This window comes from Pecten maximus, chromosome 5, assembly GCF_902652985.1.
Source record: "Pecten maximus chromosome 5, xPecMax1.1, whole genome shotgun sequence".
Taxonomy (NCBI): Eukaryota; Metazoa; Mollusca; class Bivalvia; order Pectinida; family Pectinidae; genus Pecten; species Pecten maximus.
This window is the reverse complement of record NC_047019.1, coordinates 31273947-31296835: the sequence shown is the minus strand read 5'-3', so window position 1 is coordinate 31296835 and position 22889 is coordinate 31273947. Positions and strand designations below refer to the sequence as shown.

At 36.9% G+C, this 22889-nt stretch overlaps 1 protein-coding gene across 1 annotated transcript in view; it reads left to right on the top strand.

Moving 5' to 3' along the window:
• Positions 1-22889, top strand: part of LOC117327797 (platelet binding protein GspB-like) — a gene marked incomplete in the record, with an annotated part of 631084 nt that overhangs the window by 584873 nt on the left and 23322 nt on the right. Inside the window, 7 exon segments of the mRNA XM_033884978.1 lie at positions 11076-11231; positions 15714-15848; positions 16148-16293; positions 17338-17439; positions 18636-18717; positions 20060-20233; positions 20794-20925. Of these exon segments, the coding sequence (XP_033740869.1) occupies positions 11076-11231; positions 15714-15848; positions 16148-16293; positions 17338-17439; positions 18636-18717; positions 20060-20233; positions 20794-20925 (927 nt within the window).

The window sequence follows — 22889 nt, the reverse complement described above, 5'->3', positions numbered from 1 at the left end:
ACGTGCACAAATAATACATTTGTACGAAGACACGGAAAATAGTTCGATGGAAACTATGGATATAATGATGTAACAGTTGTAAAGTTGTTCTTGCTGCATATCCCACTGGAAAGACTCAGGTAGGAATTTACTCATATTTACTCTGTTTATAATTTCATTAGGTACATGTTTTGTTGGGGCCCAAATAGTTTGTGTTGTCAATACTTTCTTTTCTTTCTTTTATTGTAAATAAGATATATATGTATATATATAAAGTTACCTCTTCAAATTCCATATTCAAGTTCCGTAATGTGAACAAAAACTCATTTGCGTTTGTATTGAGAACGTATACTATGTATAATGGAGAGATGTGTCGCTATGCGCGTGTATCGATAGACTGATACTTGTCTCAATGAACGCACACGCTTTTATAGCGGCTCGTATCTACGCATTACAAAAAACAAAAATGTCTGCCCGTCCTTAGATACGACACAACCATAATTGGGGGATGTCTCGGAAACGATTTTTGGAAATCTGTACATGTATTATTTTTTTTAATCTCAATTGGATGCTTTTTAACTTGCACTGTCAGCTTTAAGCGGTCATCGCCAAATTTCGCTAGAACTCTCGGGGGAATCAAACTGTCACTTATTTCAATGATAAATCCTGATTAGTTCAGGATAGGACCGGAAATAATTTTTCCCACAAAACACTAACAACACACTAGACAATCTTGTCTATTTCTGCGAAGTATTTGTTTGTGATTAAGTAATACGACTCACGCTTTTATATGTTTGAAGACATTTGTTGAATTTAAATAAATTATTGAAAAACATCTTAAATCGTACACAATGACCTGTTTATCGCTGAGTATTCCCGAACTATTTTCTGTGCAAATTATTACACTTATTTCCTGGTTTATGGAAGGGGAGGTAACTCGTATACACTCTAGTTGATGCAACATTAGAAAGTCACCACGAGCTCTTGGGTTGATAAAAATGACTGTTGAATACTGTTTTTAGTCTTGGATTTTCCAATTGAAAATTAATAAGAGAAATCTGCAATTGCTTTTACATTCGATACTTAAAATGAAAGAATAATACCTTAAAATGAAAGAATAATACTTCCAGTTTGTTCGTTATTTCCGAGAAATAGGCCACACAAAAATGGCCGTGCTGTTTGAGTTGGTGAAGTGATTATGAGACAAAACCAAACGTTAGCTTGTTTCTGCAACAGAGATTCCGATAGCAATAAAAAATAAAATAATTTTTTAAATCAGTTGATAATGAAATGCTTGAACAAAGTATTAAAGATGAACGTGTGATTCAACAAGTCACCGGAACAGATACGGTAGACAATTTATTCATTAGTCAAGCAAATTTTCGTGACAAGTTTCTTCTAAGGAAAGTTGTCAGATCTCTAATCAGGAAACAGATCAGTTATTACATAGAGAAAAAAAAGCAGTTAATTGAGTACAATTTAAAAAATTTGGAACCAAAATAAACCGGATAAGTAATTCGCAGGAATCTTATATAAAGGGAATCGAGATGTGGTTTAAAATGAAACATGACAGACATCACAGATTAATCGAAGTAAATAAAGTTCTTTAAAATGACATAGGATAATCATCATTAAAACATTCAGGAAGGCACTTAAAAACATTAAAACTGTCTTCTTATTACATACCATTATATTTATATATTACTTTTCTCCTGTATTTCAATCCCTCATGCACAGCACCTATAAGTGGCTTTGACACTTTGATTAACAGGAAAAGAGGAAATGGAGGGAAAAGAAGAGACAGATCATATCTTACATGTAACAAATAATGATCATTCAGTGGTCAGCACCAATATTCATCTAGGATCTGTTGTACATGTATATGTTTGTTCCCATTCTTTACAAATCGATAAGAGAAGATGAAGAAAGATCAATTTTTCATTATACAATATAGATCCAGACTATTTATTGGGGGATGAGAATGATGTGAATTGTGATTGATGCATCAAAAAACTTTTGTATTGTAATTTTTATCTTTTCAAATTATTTTTTTCAGTTGTGAAAGATACAGAAAAAAAACCTGGATATGTACATGGTTCTTATCAAATAGATTTTATTGATTTATTCATTTATTTGCACTCAATAACATGTAAAATCCTACAAATATGAAATTTGACAGATGTGCATGGCCAGCTTTCTCTACTGATAATATGTTTGCAGATAACTTGAAAATATCCTGGGTAGTGGATGCACATTCTTGAATGCATCAATATACAAAGTGTACCTAGAATTGTGTATAAATAGAAGTCATGAACTCGTAATTTATCTTACAATGTAGGTTTATCCTTAATTAGTTGTCTAACTTTGATATCTTTTAACTTTTAACAGCAGAATTCAGCAATGGTCTGTATTTCTTAAGTACGACTTGTCATGAGAGTACTGATCTGGTGATCGAAATCAGATCACATAGAAACGGTATGATCACAGGATTGTGTAGGATATTGCTGACAGGATTATATCTATTATTATAATATATCCTGTTGTTTGGCATCCTATTGTTTGGTATCGTGTTTGGTATCCTATTGTTTGACTTTGTAATTGTACAACTTTTCTTCTTGTAGAACCGACAACGCCATCCGGGTTTACAGAGACAGATGTTGATGGTCCTGTGATAACATTATCCTGGACCCTCTCTAGTGGTATCAAAACTAGTTATGATGTCATAACAACACCAACACTAAACCCCACCACTACAAATACAGATTTTATAACCTACAGTAATGGGGTATTAGACGGACAGAGGTACAACATAACTATTACCACAGTAAGTGGTATTGAGAGAAGTGATCCTCTGGAGGCTACATTCAGGACAGTGTCAAAAAGTAAGTACATATGGTCCAATAGCAAGGATCAAGAAGGAAACATTGGTGCCAATTCATTTGAAAGATAAACATATTGAAAGTTGTAGCAGAGATCAGGGTTTAGAGTAGAATTAAATTTTTATTGAAAATAATTCTAAACTACAAGAAATGTACCCCTGCCAGTGTTAAGAGTAATGAATCCTTGTCCTAAGGCTTTAAGCTTGAAAGTTATAATAATAGTGAAAAGTAGGCATGTTAGGAAACCAAATCTGGCATATATAGGAGACCTCATGGGCCTGTGATCAGTGTCTATCATGAAAGAATTACATACACAGCATTTCAGAACTAATTGCTTGACTTCTTCTGTCGTGATTCATGTACATTTATGCAAAGCAGCAATAATTGAAGCTAAGACTATCATTGTTATAGGGAACAACCAACCAATTGAAAAAATATATTTTTGAAACAGCCCCTGTGTATAGAACGTTGAGCCAAGGATAAAATGTCTGGCAGCCACTGATTGGCCAGTATGTTATGAAGTGAGAAAATAGATATGTAGCCTGATAGGTAACTATCAATAAGAAATGTTGATATAAATTTTGTAAGTCTGATTGGTTTTTTTCCCAAAAGTTCATGTAATAATAGTAAACAGGTAAACATTTATGATTTTTGAGAATTTTTACTGCGAAATTCACCTATTTTCAAAATGGCTACCCTGGAGAAAATTTGAGCTGAAGGACCCAACTTTTTTTTTAGCCCACCATCATCAGATGGTGGGCTGTTCAAATCGCCCTGCGTCCGTGGTCCGTCGTCCGTCCCTCCGTCCGTCCCTCCGTCCGTCCCTCCGTCCGTAAACAATTCTTGTTATCGCTATTTCTCAGAAAGTACTGAAGGGATCTTTCTCAAATTTCATATGTAGGTTCCCTTTGGTGCCTAGTTATGCATATTGCGTTTTGAGACCAATCGGAAAACAACATGGCCGACAGGCAGCCATCTTGGATTTTGACAATTGAAGTTTGTTATCGCTATTTTTGAGAAAGTACTGAATGGATCTTTCTCAAATTTCATATGAAGGTTCCCCTTGGTGCCTAGTTATGCATATTGCATTTTGAGATCAATCGGATAACAACATGGCCGACAGGCAGCCATCTTGGATTTTGACAATTGAAGTTTGTTATCGCTATTTCTGAGAAAGTACTGAAGGGATCTTTCTAAAATTTTATATGAAGGTTCCCCTTGGTGCCTAGTTATGCATATTGCGTTTTGAGACCAATCGGAAAACAAAATGGCCGACAGGCAGCCATCTTGGATTTTGACAATTGAAGTTTGTTATCGCTTATTCTGAGAAAGTACTGAAGGGATCTTTCTCAAATTTCATATGTTGGTTCCCCTTGGTGCCTAGTTATGCATATTGCAATTTGAGACTAATCGGAAAACAACATGGCTGACAGGCAGCCATCTTGGATTTTGACAATTGAAGTTTGTTATCGCTATTTCTGAGAAAGCCCTGAAGGGATCTTTCTCAAATTGCATATGAAGGTTCCCCTTGGTGCCTAGTTATGCATATTGCGATTTGAGACCAATCGGATAACAAAATGGCCGACAGGCAGCCATCTTGGATTTTGACAATTGAAGTTTGTTATCGCTATTTCTGAGAAAGTACTGAATGGATCTTTCTCAAATTTCATATGTAGGTTCCCCTTGGTGCCTAGTTATGCATATTGCGATTTGAGACCAATCGGAAAACAACATGGCCGACAGGCAGCCATCTTGGATTTTGACAATTGAAGTTTGTTATCACTATTTCTGAGAATGTACTGAATGGATCTTTCTGAAATTTCATATATAGGTTTCCTTTGGTGCCTAGTTATGCATATTATGTTTTGAGACCAATCGGAAAACAACATGGCCGACAGGCAGCCATCTTGGATTTTGACAATTGAAGTTTGTTATCACTATTTCTGAGAATGTTTTAAATGGATCTTTCTCAAATTGCATATGTAAGATTCCCTTGGTGCCTAGTTATGCATATTGTGTTTTGAGACCAATCTGAAAACAACATGGCCGACAGGCAGCCATCTTGGATTTTGACAATTGAAGTTTGTTATCACTATTTCTGAGAATGTTCTGAATGGATCTTTCTCAAATTGCATATGTAAGATTCCCTTGGTGCATAGTTATGTATATTGTGTTTTGAGACCAATCTGAAAACAACATGGCCGACAGGCAGCCATCTTGGATTTTGACAATTGAAGTTTGTTATCGCTATTTCTGAGAAAGTACTGAATGGATCTTTCTCAAATTTCATAAGTAGGTTCCCCTTGGTCCCTTGTATTGCATTTTTGGACCAGTCTGTCCTGAAAACAAACAGCCATTATCGTTAAATCTCAAATTTCTTATATAGCTAGGATTCCCTTGTTTGAAAAGTACTGGAGGGATGTCTCAATTTGCACAGATTAGTAAAATGAAGGGAAAAGTAGAGAAAAGATCAATTTGACATGGAACCTATGAAGATCATTCAATGGTGGGCGCCAAGATCCCTCTGGGATCTCTTGTGATAATTGAAGTTTGTTATCGCTATTTCTGAGAAAGTACTGAATGGATCTTTCTGAAATTTCATATGTAAGTTTCCCTTGGTGCCTAGTTATGCATAATGCGTTTTGAGACCAATCTGAGAACATTGGCCGACAGGCAGCCATCTTGGATTTTGACAATTGAAGTTTGTTATCGCTATTTCTGAGAAAGTACTGAAGGGATCTTTCTGAAATTTCATATGTAGGTTTCCCTTGGTGCCTAGTTATGCATATTGCGTTTTGAGACCAATCAGAAAACAACATGGCCGACAGGCAGCCATCTTGGATTTTGACAATTGAAGTTTGTTATCACTATTTCTGAGAAAGTACTGAATGGATCTTTCTGAAATTTCATATGTAAGTTTCCCTTGGTGCTTAGTTATGCATGTTGCATTTTGAGACCAATCTGAAAACAACATGGCCGACAGGCAGCCATCTTGGATTTTGACAATTGAAGTTTGTTATCGCTATTTCTGAGAAAGTTTTTAAGGGATCTTTCTGAAATTTCATTTGTAGGTTCCCCTCGGTGCCTAGTTTTGCATATCGCATTTTGAGACCAATCGGAAAACAACATGGCCGACAGGCAGTCATCTTGGATTTTGACAATTGAAGTTTGTTATCGCTATTTTTCAGAAAGTACTGAATGGATCTTTCTCAAATTTCATATGGAGGTTCCCCTTGGTGCCTCGTTATGCTTTTTGCATTTTGAGATCAATTGGAAAACTATATGGCCGACATACCGCTATCTTGGATTTTGACAATTGAAGTTTGTTATCTCTATTTCTCAAAGTACTGAATGGATCTTTATCAAATTTCATAAGTAGGTTCCCCTTGGTCCTTTGTATTGCATTTTTGGACAAGTCTGTCCTGAAAACAACCTGGCAAACAAACAGCCATTATCGTTAAATCTCAAATTTCTTATATAGCTAGGATTCCTTTGTTTGAAAAGTACTGGAGGGTTGTCTCAATTTGCACAGATTAGTAAAATGAAGGGAAAAGTAGAGAAAAGATCAATCTGACATGGAACCTATAAAGATCATTCAATGGTGGGCGCCAAGATCCCTCTGGGATCTCTTGTTTTTATTAGGTGTTATATCAGACCCTAAACTTTTGTTTTAAACCATAATCGTCATATTAAATTCAAGAATTTGAATGAAATAATCCAAAACGTTAACACTAAAGTCTATGGGAAAACAATTGGTTGGTTGGTCTCTTATAAGAGTCTCTCGATACCTGTGATATTACTCTACATATCAAGTGTGTAGGATCTTGGACAGACTTCACGGTATAATTATACAATATTGTCAGGCACTACGAAGCACAGAATAAAAACATAATCAAATTGAAAACTACATATACAATGTACATAAACTATACTGTATCACCAGAAGATCAGAAAAGTATGTTGATAATACGATTGAGAGAAGGACAAACCAGGAAAATACGTACCATTAATATCCAGTTAACACATGAAACAAGCCAAGACATGTTCGAATGTTTCCATAAAGCCAATCATTAAAGAGATGATAATGTTTAAGGGTACCAATTGATTTTAAGTGAAATTTGACTTCATGGCTCTGATTTAGTTGTTCTTACAGTTAAGTAGATTATATAATGGTTTCCACCATGTCGCTATAAAAAGCATTACAGTGCCAGGCATCGTCTGATTGGTGTACATAACAAATCCCAAGATTACTTTTACTACAACAATTTATAACTAGAGGCCTCAGAGTCCTTATAATACTTCAAAGTACTCTTCACAATAAGCCCTCATTCAGCAACAATTAACAACTTTGTCAGTTCCAACTTGAGGTCAACTATTTTAAAATCAGTTCATTTATGTTATGAAATGTTATCAGTTGCAAAGTGTAAGATGATCCCTTTAGCAGTTTAGCATAATATTGTAGCATCATCTTGACAATTATAAACTAATAAAATGACTCACCTCAATGAGGGTTAGATACCTGGTAAAAGGTTCTTAATCTCAGGGAAAGGTTCTTCAGTTGGCAAACAGTTTTTCCAAGACATGTTCTTTCAATATCACTATAGCTGTCTCATCCTAAAAGGAATGAATGATTATTAATATTTGTGTTGATGTGACATTATTGAATAATTGATTTGCCATCAAAGCCTTAATTGACATATTAATAACTTTGCTATGACTGGAAATCACAGTGTTGAGTCCATGATCATATACACTGTATACATGTATATAGCTGTTAAGCATTATCAAATTCACAAGTCATTATCAAATTCACAAGTCATTATTCAAACATACTAATAAGCGTATAAAGGAGATATTTTAGCAGATTTTATAAGTATATATCACTTGTGTTAGAATGATTCAGTGTTGCTTGTGTACATTTAACAATAACAAATTTACATGCTTTCTATTTTGTAGCCCCACATCCTCCTACTGAACTTTCTTGTAAGACCACCACAGATAAGACCATCACTCTGGCCTGGACAGCCCCCTCCCTGCCGAGGGGAGACATCCAACATTATGTAGTCAAACGCAATGACACTGGTGCTACGTTTACCACGACATCAAGTCTGACAGAGTATACTGTTGATGGTCTACAGCCAGGTATGATGGAATCAAAATCATTATTCTTTTAACAGTAACAGTACTCTTGTATCTGGTTTGATTTTTGAAATCCTTAGGGAGACCAAATGTTTTTAACAGGTTTTCAGTATAACTGGATTAACAACAATGAACTAAATTGTCCATACTGGACTCTTATTCATAAGGGTACCAAATCAATGACTATTAGGTATATTTAATATGCAGTTATCTGCCCAAAGGACCAAGGTGAGCTTATGCCATACCCCGGTCCGTTGTCCGGCTTCCATCTGTCTGTCTGTCAACAATTGACTTCTTCCTCATAACTGCTGATTGGAATTAAACAAAAAATTGACAGGTAGCATCGTTATGGGGTGGTGATTCAAAATTGAACAAATGGTGGGGCTGAGGGGAGGGGGCCAAAAGGGGTCAGTGTGGCTATAAACGAATTCTTCTCTGAAAATAAGCAATGGATATTGCTCATATTTGACAGCTGGTAGCATCCCTTTTGGGTAAGGATTCAAAAGTTTACAAATGGCGGAGCTGACCTCTTGATCCTGAGAAGTGGGGCCAAAAAGGGTCAGTTTTCTGTAAATTGACCACTTCTTCTCTGTAACTAAGCAATAGATATCGTTCATATTCGTCTGATAACATCATAATGGGTTGCGGATTTAAAGTTGTACAAATGGTGTGGCTGACCCCCCGGGGGTGTGAGGGGCATGACCAAAAGAGGTCAATATTGATATTAGCAACTTCTCTGGAACTTAGCAATATATGACATTTATATTTCATTGTTAACATCTGTATAGGTGGCTGGGATTCAAATTTATACAAAAAGGGTCAAATTGACTAAAACTTCAAAAATCTTCTTCCTCTTCATAGATCGATGGAAGGGTCTTGGGTGTTTTACCAAAATTATAAATTTCATGACCCTGTGGTATCTGTTTGATTTCGATTGGAATTCATTCTTACTTTGGCCCAGACTGACCCCCTGGGCTGATGGGCAGGGCTAAAAAGAGTGAATTAAATTTACTTAAATACTCAGGTGACCGTTAAAGCCCATAGGCCTTTTGTATTTTTGAAACCGTTTAGATCCTATAACAATATATAGCAATTCTGGTCATCAATAGATAAACACAATTCTGTTATAAAAATAGGCCCTGGGGTCTTTCCCCACCCCTAGAGATTTAAAGTTAGTTCCTTTGTGGTATCCGAAATGTTGAGATCCTGACCCCATAACCATAAACAGTATTGCTGGGCATAAAGAGATAAACACAATCCCTATGTTAAAATAAGCCCAGGGGTCTGTCCCCACACCAAGGGACTTAGTTCCTTTAAACACAGTCATATGTTGCAAAAATAAACCCTTGGGACTTTTCACACCCCTTGGGAGTCTGGACTTTGTTTCTAGGTTTTATCTTTGAAGCAGTTGAGATCCGTTCCCCATAACCATATATAGCATTTTTTGACATCAACAAATAAAGCTATGAACAAATTGAACATAAACATATTTTGATGTTTGGTCAAATCCAATATGGTTAGCGATACAGGCCCTCTGGGTCTCTTGTTTCACCTTTCAGTGGATCTTTGATCTTTAAGCCTGTTCTTTACATGAAATGTAAGCATTTTCTTTTCAGAAACTTCTTACACATTCAGTGTAGCTACAGTCAATGATGCAGTGACAGGAACCAGCCAAAGTATATACAGCTCACAGAAAGGATGTACAACCAAAGCTGCCAGTGAGTAGAATATAAAAAATAGGAGAAAAAAATTGTACAGATCTCTTGGCAGATACAGATTTGGGACTTAACTTCTTTGAGACAATTTTCACCAAATCCAGGGATATTTTTGCAAGTCTTTACAAGGGTCTTATAATCAAGATTATCCATTTCCAAATCCCATGAACTTAGTTGAAATCTTAAATGGGCGTGTTATGCATCCACTTGCAGTGCACTTGTTGAGCCTATACATGTACAAGCTCCCACAGCTTCTGTTATTTATGTTACATTAATATCTATTTTCTCTCTTCCCCTTTTTACAGTGTCACTCCCACCTGATACCATAGCTGTATCACAGGTACAGAGTCGACAGTTTACCCTGAATTGGACCAAACCTACCACTAACAACGGTAACCTGATGGGGTACAGACTCACAGTGCTAGAGGGGAGTACATGTGTCCGTGAGGTCATCATTACCTGTACATCATGCACTGGGGTAATGAAGTTAAAACACTTGTTGAATCCTTCATAAAGACAATATTTTGACACGAAATATTGTATAATAACAGAGTCTATCTGTCTGCAGGGTCATATATCAACTATAAAATTAATGGTTTGATCTCATCTGTCCATGGATACAGGATACAAGAACAAATTGTTTTACTATTAACAATTTATCATTATGATAAAAGTTGAGACAGTAGATGGAATTGAATATTTTCTGATTTACAAATTCCTTGAGTTAAGATATTTCCATGGCATCCTTATTTAAAATTTAATCATCTGTTCTAGTGTTGTTTTGTTTCTTTTGTTCCTATTTTCTATGTCACCAATAACATAAATATTGAAATAACTAGGTTGGCATGTTGTCACCTGACAAAATTGCTATCACTACTTCTGTAAATGATGTCAAATGAAATAGAATATTCCTCTGTTATTTTTCAGTTAACATCCGATACCTTCATTTCATGTCAAGAGACAGACAAACAATCATCAGTAATTATGCCTGCTGACCTAGAAAGCTACACCTATACCGTGGAGAACCTCAACCCATACATCAACTACTCTGTTAGTGTGTTGGCTGTTAATGCAGCAGGGGACGGTCACCCCAACACAACGTATGTCCGAACAGAACAGGAGGGTGAGTGTAGTGTTACCATATTATGATTGTACGACTTAGATTACTGTTATATAAAAAAAATACATTACTGTTCAAAGTGTAACTTATCTGGCACACCATGCTCTTAGAATTTTATCTTGACCATGTATATTCCTTAATTAGGGGCTGTCAAGATTTTTTTTTGAATTTTGTTGAATTAGTTAATTAGGAGCTATGAGATCTGTAGATCATTTTGTTTATCAAGTTATTGTATTTCTCCAGTTCCACAGAGTCCTACCTCTCTGACAGCTTCTGTCCTGAGTACTACAGAGATTACTGTGACCTGGATCATAGATGGTCCGGAGCCTGGACCTACCACCTACACACTGTATGTTATACCAGAATCACCAGAGTCAAGTCGAACAATCACCATAAGTGGTGAGTAATACAGCATAGATCAGTTATTGAAGAGAAAGTTCTGATAATGTTGGATGGGAAGTAAGTGTCTGTAACATGAGGCAAATCTTCTGATAATGTTATCTGGGGAGTAATAGTGGTACTGATGTCAGACAGGTCCTCTGGTAGTGTTTTCTAGGGAGTAATAGTGGTTATGATGTCAGACAAGTCCTCTGGTAGTGTTGTATGGGGAGTAATAGTGGTTATGATCTCAGACAAGTCCTCTGGTAGTGTTGTCTGGGGAGTAATAGTGGTTATGATGTCAGACAAGTCCTCTGATAGTGTTGTCTGGGGAGTAATAGTGGTTATGATGTCAGACAAGTCCTCTGATAATGTTGTCTGGGGAGTAATAGTGGTTATGATGTCAGACAAGTCCTCTGATAGTTTTGTCTTGGGAGTAATAGTGGTTATGATGTCAGACAAGTCCTCTGATAGTGTTGTCTGGGGAGTAATAGTGGTTATGATGTCAGACAAGTCCTCTGATAATGTTGTCTGGGGAGTAATAGTGGTTATGATGTCAGACAAGTCCTCTGATAGTGTTGTCTTGGGAGTAATAGTGGTTATGATGTCAGACAAGTCCTCTGGTAGTGTTGTATGGGGAGTAATAGTGGTTATGATGTCAGACAAGTCCTCTGGTAGTGTTGTCTGGGGAGTAATAGTGGTTATGATGTCAGACAAGTCCTCTGATAGTGTTGTCTGGGGAGTAATAGTGGTTATGATGTCAGACAAGTCCTCTGATAATGTTGTCTGGGGAGTAATAGTGGTTATGATGTCAGACAAGTCCTCTGATAGTTTTGTCTTGGGAGTAATAGTGGTTATGATGTCAGACAAGTCCTCTGATAGTGTTGTCTGGGGAGTAATAGTGGTTATGATGTCAGACAAGTCCTCACATAGTGTTGTCTGGGGAGTAATAGTGGTTATGATATCAGACAAGTCCTCTGATAATGTTGTCTTGGGAGTAATAGTGGTTAGGTCAGACAAGTCCTCTGATAATGTTGTCTGGGGAGTAATGGTGGTTATGATGTCAGACAAGTCCTCTGATAGTGTTGTCTGGGGTGTAATAGTGGTTATGATGTCAGACAAGTCCTCTGATAGTGTTTTCTTGGGAGTTATAGTGGTTATGATGTCAGACAAGTCCTCTGATGGTGTTGTCTGGGGAGTAATAGTGGTTATGTTGTCAGACAAGTCCTCTGATAGTGTTGTCTGGGGAGTTATAGTGGTTATGATGTCATACAAGTCCCCTGATAATGTTGTCTGGGGAGTAATAGTGGTTATGATGTCAGACAAGTCCTCTGATAGTGTTGTCTGGGGAGTAATAGTGGTTATGATGTCAGACAAGTCCTCTGATAGTGTTGTCTGGGGAGTAATAGTGGTTATGATGTCAGACAAGTCCTCTGATAGTGTTGTCTGGGGAGTAATAGTGGTTATGATGTCAAACAAGTCCTCTGATGATGTTGTCTGGGGAGTAATAGTTGTTATGATGTCAGACAAGTCCTCTGATAGTGTTGTCTGGGGAGTAATAGTGGTTATGAAGTCAGACAAGTCCTCTGATAGTGTTGTCTGGGGAGTAATAGTGGTTATGATGTCAGACAAGTCCTCTGGTAGTGTTGTCTGGGGAGTAATAGTGTCTATGATGTCAGACAGTTCCTCTGGTAGTGTTGTCTGGGGAGTAATATTGGTTATGATGTCAGACAGTTCCTCTGATAGTGTTGTCTGGGGAGTAATTGTGGTTATGATGTCAGACAAGTCCTCTGATAGTGTTGTCTGGGGAGTAATAGTGGTTAGGTCAGACAAGTCCTCTGATAATGTTGTCTGGGGAGTAATAGTGGTTATGATGTCAGACAAGTCCTCTGATAGTGTTGTTTGGGGAGTAATAGTGGTTATGATGTCAGACAAGTCCTCTGATAGTGTTGTCTGGGGAGTAATAGTTGTTATGATGTCAGACAAGTCCTCTGATAGTGTTGTCTGGGGAGTAATAGTTGTTATGATGTCGGACAAGTCCTCTGGTAGTGTTGTCTGGGGAGTAATAGTGTCTATGATGTCAGACAGTTCCTCTGGTAGTGTTGTCTGGGGAGTAATGGTGGTTATGATGTCAGACAAGTCCTCTGGTAATGTTGTCTGGGGAGTAATAGTGGTTATGATGTCAGACAAGTCCTCTGATAGTGTTGTCTGGGGAGTAATAGTGGTTATGATGTCGGACAAGTCCTCTGATAGTGTTGTCTGGGGAGTAATAGTGGCTATGATGTCAGACATGTCCTCTGGTAATGTTGTCTGGGGAGTAATAGTGGCTATGATGTCAGACAAGTCCTCTGAAAGTGTTGTCTTGGGAGTAATAGTGGTTATGAAGTCAGACAAGTCCTCTGATAGTGTTGTCTTGGGAGTAATAGTGGTTATGATGTCAGACAAGTCCTCTGATAGTGTTGTCTGGGGAGTAATAGTGGTTATGATGTCAGACAAGTCCTCTGATAGTGTTGTCTGGGGAGTAATAGTTGTTATGATGTCAGACAAGTCCTCTGGTAGTGTTGTCTGGGGAGTAATAGTGGTTATGATGTCAGACAGTTCCTCTGGTAGTGTTGTCTGGGGAGTAATAGTGTCTATGATGTCAGACAGTTCCTCTGATAGTGTTGTCTGGGGAGTAATTGTGGTTATGATGTCAGACAAGTCCTCTGATAATGTTGTCTTGGGAGTAATAGTTGTTATGATGTCAGACAAGTCCTCTGATAATGTTGTCTGGGGAGTAATAGTGGTTATGATGTCAGACAAGTCCTCTGGTAATGTTGTCTGGGGAGTAATGGTGATTATGATGTCAGACAAGTCCTCTGATAATGTTGTCTGGGGAGTAATGGTGGTTATGATGTCAGACAAGTCCTCTGGTAGTGTTGTCTGGGGAGTAATAGTGGTTATGATGTCAGACAAGTCATCTGATAGTGTTGTCTGGGGAGTAATAGTGGTTATGATGTCAGACAAGTCCTCTGGTAATGTTGTCTGGGGAGTAATGGTGGTTATGATGTCAGACAAGTCCTCTGGTAATGTTGTCTGGGGAGTAATAGTGGTTATGATGTCAGACAAGTCCTCTGATAGTATTGTCTGGGGAGTAATAGTGGTTATGATGTCGGACAAGTCCTCTGATAGTGTTGTCTGGGGAGTAATAGTGGCTATGATGTCAGACATGTCCTCTGGTAATGTTGTCTTGGGAGTAATAGTGGTTATGATGTCAGACAAGTCCTCTGATAGTGTTTTCTGGGGAGTAATAGTGGTTATGATGTCAGACAAGTCCTCTGATAGTGTTGTCTGGGGAGTAATAGTGGTTATGATGTCAGACAAGTCCTCTGGTAGTGTTGTCTGGGGTGTAATAGTGGTTTTGATGTCAGACAAGTCCTCTGATAGTGTTGTCTGGGGAGTAATAGTGGCTATGATGTCAGACAAGTCCTCTGATAGTGTTGTCTGGGGAGTAATATTATAGTGGTTATGAAGTCAGACAAGTCCTCTGATAGTGTTGTCTTGGGAGTAATAGTGGTTATGAAGTCAGACAAGTCCTCTGATAGTGTTGTCTGGGTAGTAATAGTGATTATGATGTCAGACAAGTCCTCTGATAGTGTTGTCTGGGGAGTAATAGTGGTCATGATGTCAGACAAGTCCTCACATACTGTTGTCTTGGGAGTAATAGTGGTTATGAAGTCAGACAAGTCCTCTGGTAGTGTTGTCTGGGGTGTAATATTGGTTTTGATGTCAGACAAGTCCTCTGATAGTGTTGTCTGGGGAGTAATAGTGGTTATGATGTCATACAAGTCCTTTGATAGTGTTGTCTGGGGAGTAATAGTGGCTATGATGTCAGACAAGTCCTGGGATAGTGTTGTCTGGGGAGTTATAGTGGTTATGATGTCAGACAAGTCCTCTCGTAGTGTTGTCTGGGGAGTAATAGTGGTTATGATGTCAGACAAGTCCTCTGATAGTGTTGTCTTGGGAGTAATAGTGGTTATGGTGTCAGACAAGTCCTCTGATAGCGTTGTCTGGAGAGTAATAGTGGTTATGATGTCAGACAAGTCCTCACCATGCTTGAAAGTTATCCATGACACTGATTGAGAATAGTGGTTTAAATGTGAGTAAAGTGCTTAATATTGTTATGTATATGGGGTGAATATATATGTTGCCTTAACAACACAGTAAGCTAGCCACTATTATAGTGGTGATCTTACAGTGTTGTCGAGGCAACAAAGTCATCTTATAGTATAGCAGTGAAAGTGACTGGACAAGCAGACTAGTATTGTTGTTTGTTGGAGTAGTCCTGTCCTTGTTTTCTTAGATAATTTTTTTCCCAGCATGATGTCTTTATTGAATCATGACCTTTAAATTAATCTAACAGTAACATCCACGAAATAAGATAATTAATTCTGATAATAATATTTATTGTCAGTGATCAGTATGATTTTACACACATGTATTGGTTGGCTTTTTGCTCTACAGGCTTCTCAACCAGGTCACACAAAGTGGAAAGTCTACAGGAATACAGGACTTACACATTCAATCTGACCGCCACTACTACAAAGGGGACAGCAGCATACCAAGGGACCCTACCATCTAAACTGACCAATGCTGCAGGTACACAAGGAATTCATTAAATTATCTCACTGATCAGCTATAGGTGTTCATACAAACTTGACTGTAATTTTATAGATATGAATAGACATACACATTAAAGGAAAAAGTAATAAAACAGAAGTCAGTAAAGGATTCAACACAGATGTCAATTAAACACAGATGTCAATTTAACACAGATGAGAATATATGAACCAGCACAGATGTCAATTAATGATTCAATATAGGTGTCAATTAACGATATAAGCCTCATGATGTTAAGATGTTAACCCAGATGAAATATTCCTTTTTTGATATAAAAGCTCCTGGGCCAGTAGGAAACTTTATAGTAGCTCGTCCCAATGGTCCAAACTTTACGACTGTGAGGGTATCCTGGGAACTTCCACCTGTATTGGAGAGGAACAGTAACATCACCAACTTTATGTTCTCACACAACTCTACAGGCGGGGTAAGATTGAGTATATACAAGAAATGAAGTTGTTCAGTTTGGTGTCTTAATAAACTCTAAGGAACTAATTAGAGGATTTTTTATCAAACTACCTTGTTTTGCAATAAATTCTGAGACATTTTATTTAAAGTTTGGTTAGTGGATTATTTTTACACTTGAAACACTATTGATCTGCCATCATCATTAGATTTAAAGGTAGTTTTGGGATACATATTGTAATGGTCCTAATACAGTTAGTAACAGTTAAAACTCGTTTATATCTAATTCCTCAGGAACATAGGAAAGAGTGTGTTATAGCTGTACAGAAATTTGTTATAAAAATCAAGAAAAACATTAAGCCTAATTAAGAGATTTCATTAACTTGCTGTGTAATTAGTAGAAATTGGGGTAGCCAGGTCAACTGTACATTAATTGGTTCATAACAGAATAACCAAAACTGTTTCTCCATTTAGTTGTTTATTTATATCACAAGGAAGACCCTACAATAACACAATACAAGTATATTGTAAGTATGATAAACCTATTTCTACCACGATACGCCGTGTTATTCGTCTCTCAAGCCATTGTATAAATGTGCCGACTGTTGGATAAATATATGTTATATACCAATAGCGGTATATGACCTTTCCTTATTTGCATACGCGAAATTATGCTTGGCCATGTTTCCCTTTGAATTAAGTCGACATTATTGTCGTAGAAACAGGTCACACGACTCGTAATTTATTTTTTAAAAGTTGCAAAAGACACTTGTTAAAGCTTAATGTGTCTTTTGTAACTTTTAAAAAATAACTTACTCGTGTGAAATAAATTTCAGATCCATCAACCAGTTGTTGTGTAACCTCTATATACATGTATGTGATAAACGTACACTACACGAGAGATATACAAACATATCATTAGTCTGTTCATCTTACCATTATACTTATCATTCAGAGACAATAACTTAGTGATATGATATGATTTACAATATGCTTCGAAATCTCTTCAGTTTTATTTTTCATATTTAATTTTTACCAACTAAATAATCATTTTGATTTGCTTCAGAACTTAAACTCTTCTCCAGAAGAAATATTGGTAACTGATAATGTAAACACTGCTGTAACACGAAATCTGGCAGTGGAACCACAGAAAACATACTACATTGAGGTGAGTAGTATATATAACTCCTTACTGTTTATAGGACTTTAAACAAAAACAAACTACTTATACCTAAATGTCAGGTATGTTTGGGATTGTATGCTTTTATATTCTCATCCAATTCTGACGGATATAATAGTATCTTTTGTGTCTATCGATCGTTCGTCTGTCTGTCTATCAACAATTGGTTTATTGAGTTTAGTCCGAATATGCGTCATTGTCCCTGTTTTGATCATATTTGTTTCCTTCGAGACTACCAGTAACAAAGATTGTAATGATTCACTATATCAATTCATAATTCATAATTTTTCAAATGTTTGGAATTTTGTTTTTTGGGGCAGTTTTTTTGTTTGTTATAGTTTTGATGCTTCGGTGGTCTGCAGTTAAGTCAAATAACCAAACATTTAACATGAATGTACCAGATAACAGGTATACCAGATATAGCATGAAAAGGATTATCAACTTTGGTCAGGCAGATGTATTATGTATCCACATGTGGTGCTCTCGTTATGCATTTCACATAAGTCTGTAATGGGACCACCTCAGTATCATACAGTTAACTTCTCTACCCAGAACAGTAAGTGTTTCTCATGGAGTCGATATCGTGGACCATCACATTGTACAGGTGACAGCTGGTGAGAAGTGCTGAAAGGATTCTGAAACTTGATGTGTAGGTTCCCCTCAGTTCTTAGTTGTGCCCGCTCAATTTCAAGACTGACTTGAATTTTGAAGTTGCAGTTTGTTATTGCTTTTTCAAATAAGAAGTACAAGAAGATCAATATATGTCTGATGTATAGGTTCCCCTTGGTCTCTATAGTTGTGTCCATTCAATTTTGAGTCTGATCAAAAAAATAAAATGGCTGAGAGAAGGCTATGTAGGGGTTCAAATATGTTAATTATTATATATAATTGTTGAAAATGTTCAAAATGGATTTTTATCAGAATTTCTTAAATGTATAGATTTCACTTGCTTTCAAATGATAGAGGTAACGATGACAGATGAGAAAGTAGAGAAAAGATTCAGTCTTACACAGACCCTATAGATATCATTCAATTGGTGGGTACCAGGATCCTAACATATCTTTGTTAGTTTTCACATACACTTCAGTACAGATATATCACTAACATTTGTACCTGACATGACTGTTATAAACATGTACAGTACTGTATGAAGCCATTAATCCTGTTGTATCATCTTTTTACAGGTGTATGCTGTAGGTACTGACGGGAGTCAGAAAGTATATACGGGAGATAAAAGCACTTCTAACTATGAAGCCCCTGCTGGAGGTAAGCATTTCAGTTCTTGTTACACATTTTGCCAGACGAATTCAAGAAACAGTCACTGTGTTTTAGTGCTGCAGTCAATTTTTAGCTCACTCGGTCCAAAGAATTAAGATGAGCTTATGCCATACTGTAGCGTCCGGCTGTCAACAGTTGGCTTCTTTTTCATAACCACTGATCGGAATTTGACCAAATTTGGTCAGAAGCATCCTTATGAGGTGTGGATTTTTCGACAGATTTCTTTGAAACTTAATAGGCTTTATAACCATGATATAGAATTGTTTTTCCCAGAACAGCAATTCTTAATTGACTTCTTTTGCCAAAGTCATAGCTGCCTTTATTTGAGATCCTACTGTGTAACAGTGTTTGACTGAGTTTAATGCATTGTAGACTTCCAGTGTAACTCCTAGTTACTGGTATTCCTCTAACTATTAGACAATTAAGCATTAACTTAATTGTAGTAAGGGTTAGAGCATGCCACCTATATACACCACTCATTGTATGTATATCTTACTTCATTGTAAGTTAGTATAACACACTAATTAGCATTTGACAGGTGCAAATTGTTCTGCCCCATGGTACTCTTATCTCAGTTTTTGTGTCGCCTTGAAAAGGTGACATATAGGTATTACTATGTTGGCGGCGGCATCCGCACAATGGTTTCCGTCCAATAACTGGAGTTCCTTTTGACCAATCAAACTCAAACTTTGTATAGTACTTCCTTATCAAAAGTGCTAGCATGGGATTGCTTTTCAGGTTGGAAAGTCACGGTCACTGTAAATAAATAGAAAATCTGTCCAGTTCCCTTTGGGTCAATCAACCTAAAACTTCATATAGTGCTTTCTGGTTTCTGTATGAAAAACACTTAAATTTTGCATGAAACTTTCGATTTGCTATAGCAGATCAGTTTGATTTTTGAAATTCTAATCCTAGCTTGCTGTGCAAGCGTCACATCCACTTCTGTTGAATTCTTGTGTTGATTTGTTATAATGGTTATTATTTCTGATATCAGTTATTTCTATCCCCCCCACATTTATTGAGAAAGATTTAAAGGGGGTAGGGAGAAAGAGAGAAAGGAGGGGGGGGGGGGGGGGGGGGAGGGAGTTGATTAGGATTACAAATTGTATTATGATTTAATTGTCTTTGAATATAATTGCAGATTAATTGCTTTATTTAAATTTTAATTTGATTTCATTGTCAATTGGAATGTATTGAATAATTACCTTAAAGTTCGTTCAATCCTCATTTAACATGTTTTTTGTGTTCATTCCACTTGTTGTTAATACAATAACCTAAACCTAAAAAATAATTGATATATTCCTTAACGAACCCGCCACTTTCATTATAGCACCACCTTTGGATGTTGGAGACACAGTAATTCCATCCAGCAGTAACACAAACATCCAGTCTACACAGACTTCCTTCACACTCACCCTAACGGAGGGTTTCTTCATCAACTCACTGTATGGCAGTATAGAAGACATATCTTTGGTGTTGTGTAAGGACACCTGTAATAATTTCGGTAAGTGGTTTGTAAAAATCTTGGTAGGTGGTAGCTGAAATAAAAATGAACAATTCAAATAAAACACAAGAAATTTTCATAAAATATCATCATGCCCACTACTTTTGTAGTAACTTTTTTGGTGCGCCAATGATTCTAACCGTGTGAATGGCATGATTGCCATATGTGTACCAGATACCTCATGGACCCAAGAACCTTTTTAGTTCATATGGACACTCCACAGCATCCCTGTCAAGGTTGAAGATTAAAAGTTTAAAAATAAAAAAGTATCTCGAGAACTGGATAGATTTTGTTCATATTCATACCATAACATCACACCTTCAAGTTCTACCCCTGATGAGATTTTGGTCATTGGTCAAGTTTAAAGGTCAAAGGTCATGCACACTTGGCAACTTTTAAGATGAAAGGTTTGATTACCTGATATCTTATGAATCCTTGGAAATATATACACATTGTATAATATTTTGTTGAAGGGTGTTGAGGTATTTCTATATGAATCCTGCTCTTAGAGATTTTATCTAAACTTTTCTTTAAATAGATATATTTTCTTTCCCATCTAGGCGACTCATCTGAAGCAGTATCAAGTGATTACTTAAGCAACTTGGATGGATGGAAAGATGCTCGAACAAACGGCTATGCTAGTGAATACAGGGCAATGTCAAAAACAGACTTTACAGCATACCTTGATCAAGGTAAGTACCTCTGAGTCTTATCTCGCACAGAATAATAAAGCTCATGTCATAATCAAGGTATAATTTTGTACCTCATGTCTCTATCAAGGTATTGTACCTCATGTCTCTATCAAGGTATTGTATCTCATGTCTCTATCAAGGTATTGTATCTCATGTCTCTATTAAGGTATTGTATCTCATGTCTCTATCAAGGTATTGTATCTCATGTCTCTATTAAGGTATTGTACCTCATGTCTCTATCAAGGTATATTGTACCTCATGTCTCTATCAAGGTATTGTATCTCATGTCTCTATCAAGGTATTGTATCTCATGTCTCTATCAAGGTATTGTACCTCATGTCTCTATCAAGGTATATTGTATCTCATGTCTCTATCAAGGTATTGTATCTCATGTCTCTATTAAGGTATTGTATCTCATGTCTCTACCAAGGTATTGTACCTCATGTCTCTATCAAGGTATATTGTATCTCATGTCTCTACCAAGGTATTGTATCTCATGTCTCTATCAAGGTATATTGTACCTCATGTCTATATCAAGGTATTGTACCTCATGTCTCTATCAAGGTATATTGTACCTCATGTCTCTATCAAGGTATATTGTATCTCATGTCTCTATCAAGGTATAGACATTGGTAGCACTATAAGTCGGACATTTGTAACACTATTAGTTCAATGAATAGGCACCGGAGTCTTATCTCGCACAGAATAATAAAGCTCATGTCATAATCAAGGTATAATTTTGTACCTCATGTCTCTATCAAGGTATTGTACCTCATGTCTCTATCAGGGTATTGTACCTCATGTCTCTATCAAGGTATTGTACCTCATGTCTCTATCAAGGTATTGTATCTCATGTCTCTATCAAGGTATTGTATCTCATGTCTCTATCAAGGTATTGTACCTCATGTCTCTATCAAGGTATATTGTATCTCATGTCTCTATCAAGGTATATTGTACCTCATGTCTCTATCAAGGTATATTGTATCATGTCTCTATCAAGGTATTGTACCTCATGTCTCTATCAAGGTATTATACCTCATGTCTCTATCAAGGTATTGTACCTCATGCCTCTATCAAGGTATTGTATCTCATGTCTCTATCAAGGTATTGTACCTCATGTCTCTATCAAGGTATTGCACCTCATGTCTCTATCAAGGTATTATATCTCATGTCTCTATCAAGGTATATTGTATCTCATGTCTCTAACAAGGTATTGTACCTCATGTCTCAATCAAGGTATTGTATCTCATGTCTCTGTTAAGGTATTGTACCTCATGTCTCTATCAAGGTATTGTATCTCATGTCTCTATCAAGGTATTGTACCTCATGTCTCTATCAAGGTATATTGTACCTCATGACTCTATCAAGGTATTGTACCTCATGTCTCTATCAAGGTATATTGTATCTCATGTCTCTATCAAGGTATTGTACCTCATGTCTCTATCAAGGTATATTGTACCTCATGTCTCTTTTAAGGTATTGCACCTCATGTCTCTATCAAGTTTTATCATGTCTCTATCAAGGTATTGTACCTCGTGTCTCTATCAAGGTATTGTACCTCATGTCTCTATCAAGTTATTATATCTCATGTCTCTATCAAGGTATATTGTATCTCATGTCTCTATCAAGGTATTGTACCTCATGTCTCTATCAAGGTATTGTACCTCGTGTCTCTATCAAGGTATTATACCTCATTTCTCTATCAAGGTATTGTACCTCATGTCTCTATCAAGGTATTGTACCTCATGTCTCTATCAAGGTATTGTACCTCATGTCTCTATCAATGTATATTGTACCTCATGTCTCTATCAAGGTATTGTATCTCATGTCTCTATCAAGGTATTGTACCTCATGTCTCTATCAAGGTATTATACCTCATGTCTCTATCAAGGTATTGTACCTCATGTCTCTATCAAGGTATTGTACCTCATGTCTCCATCAAGGTATTGTACCTCATGTCTCTA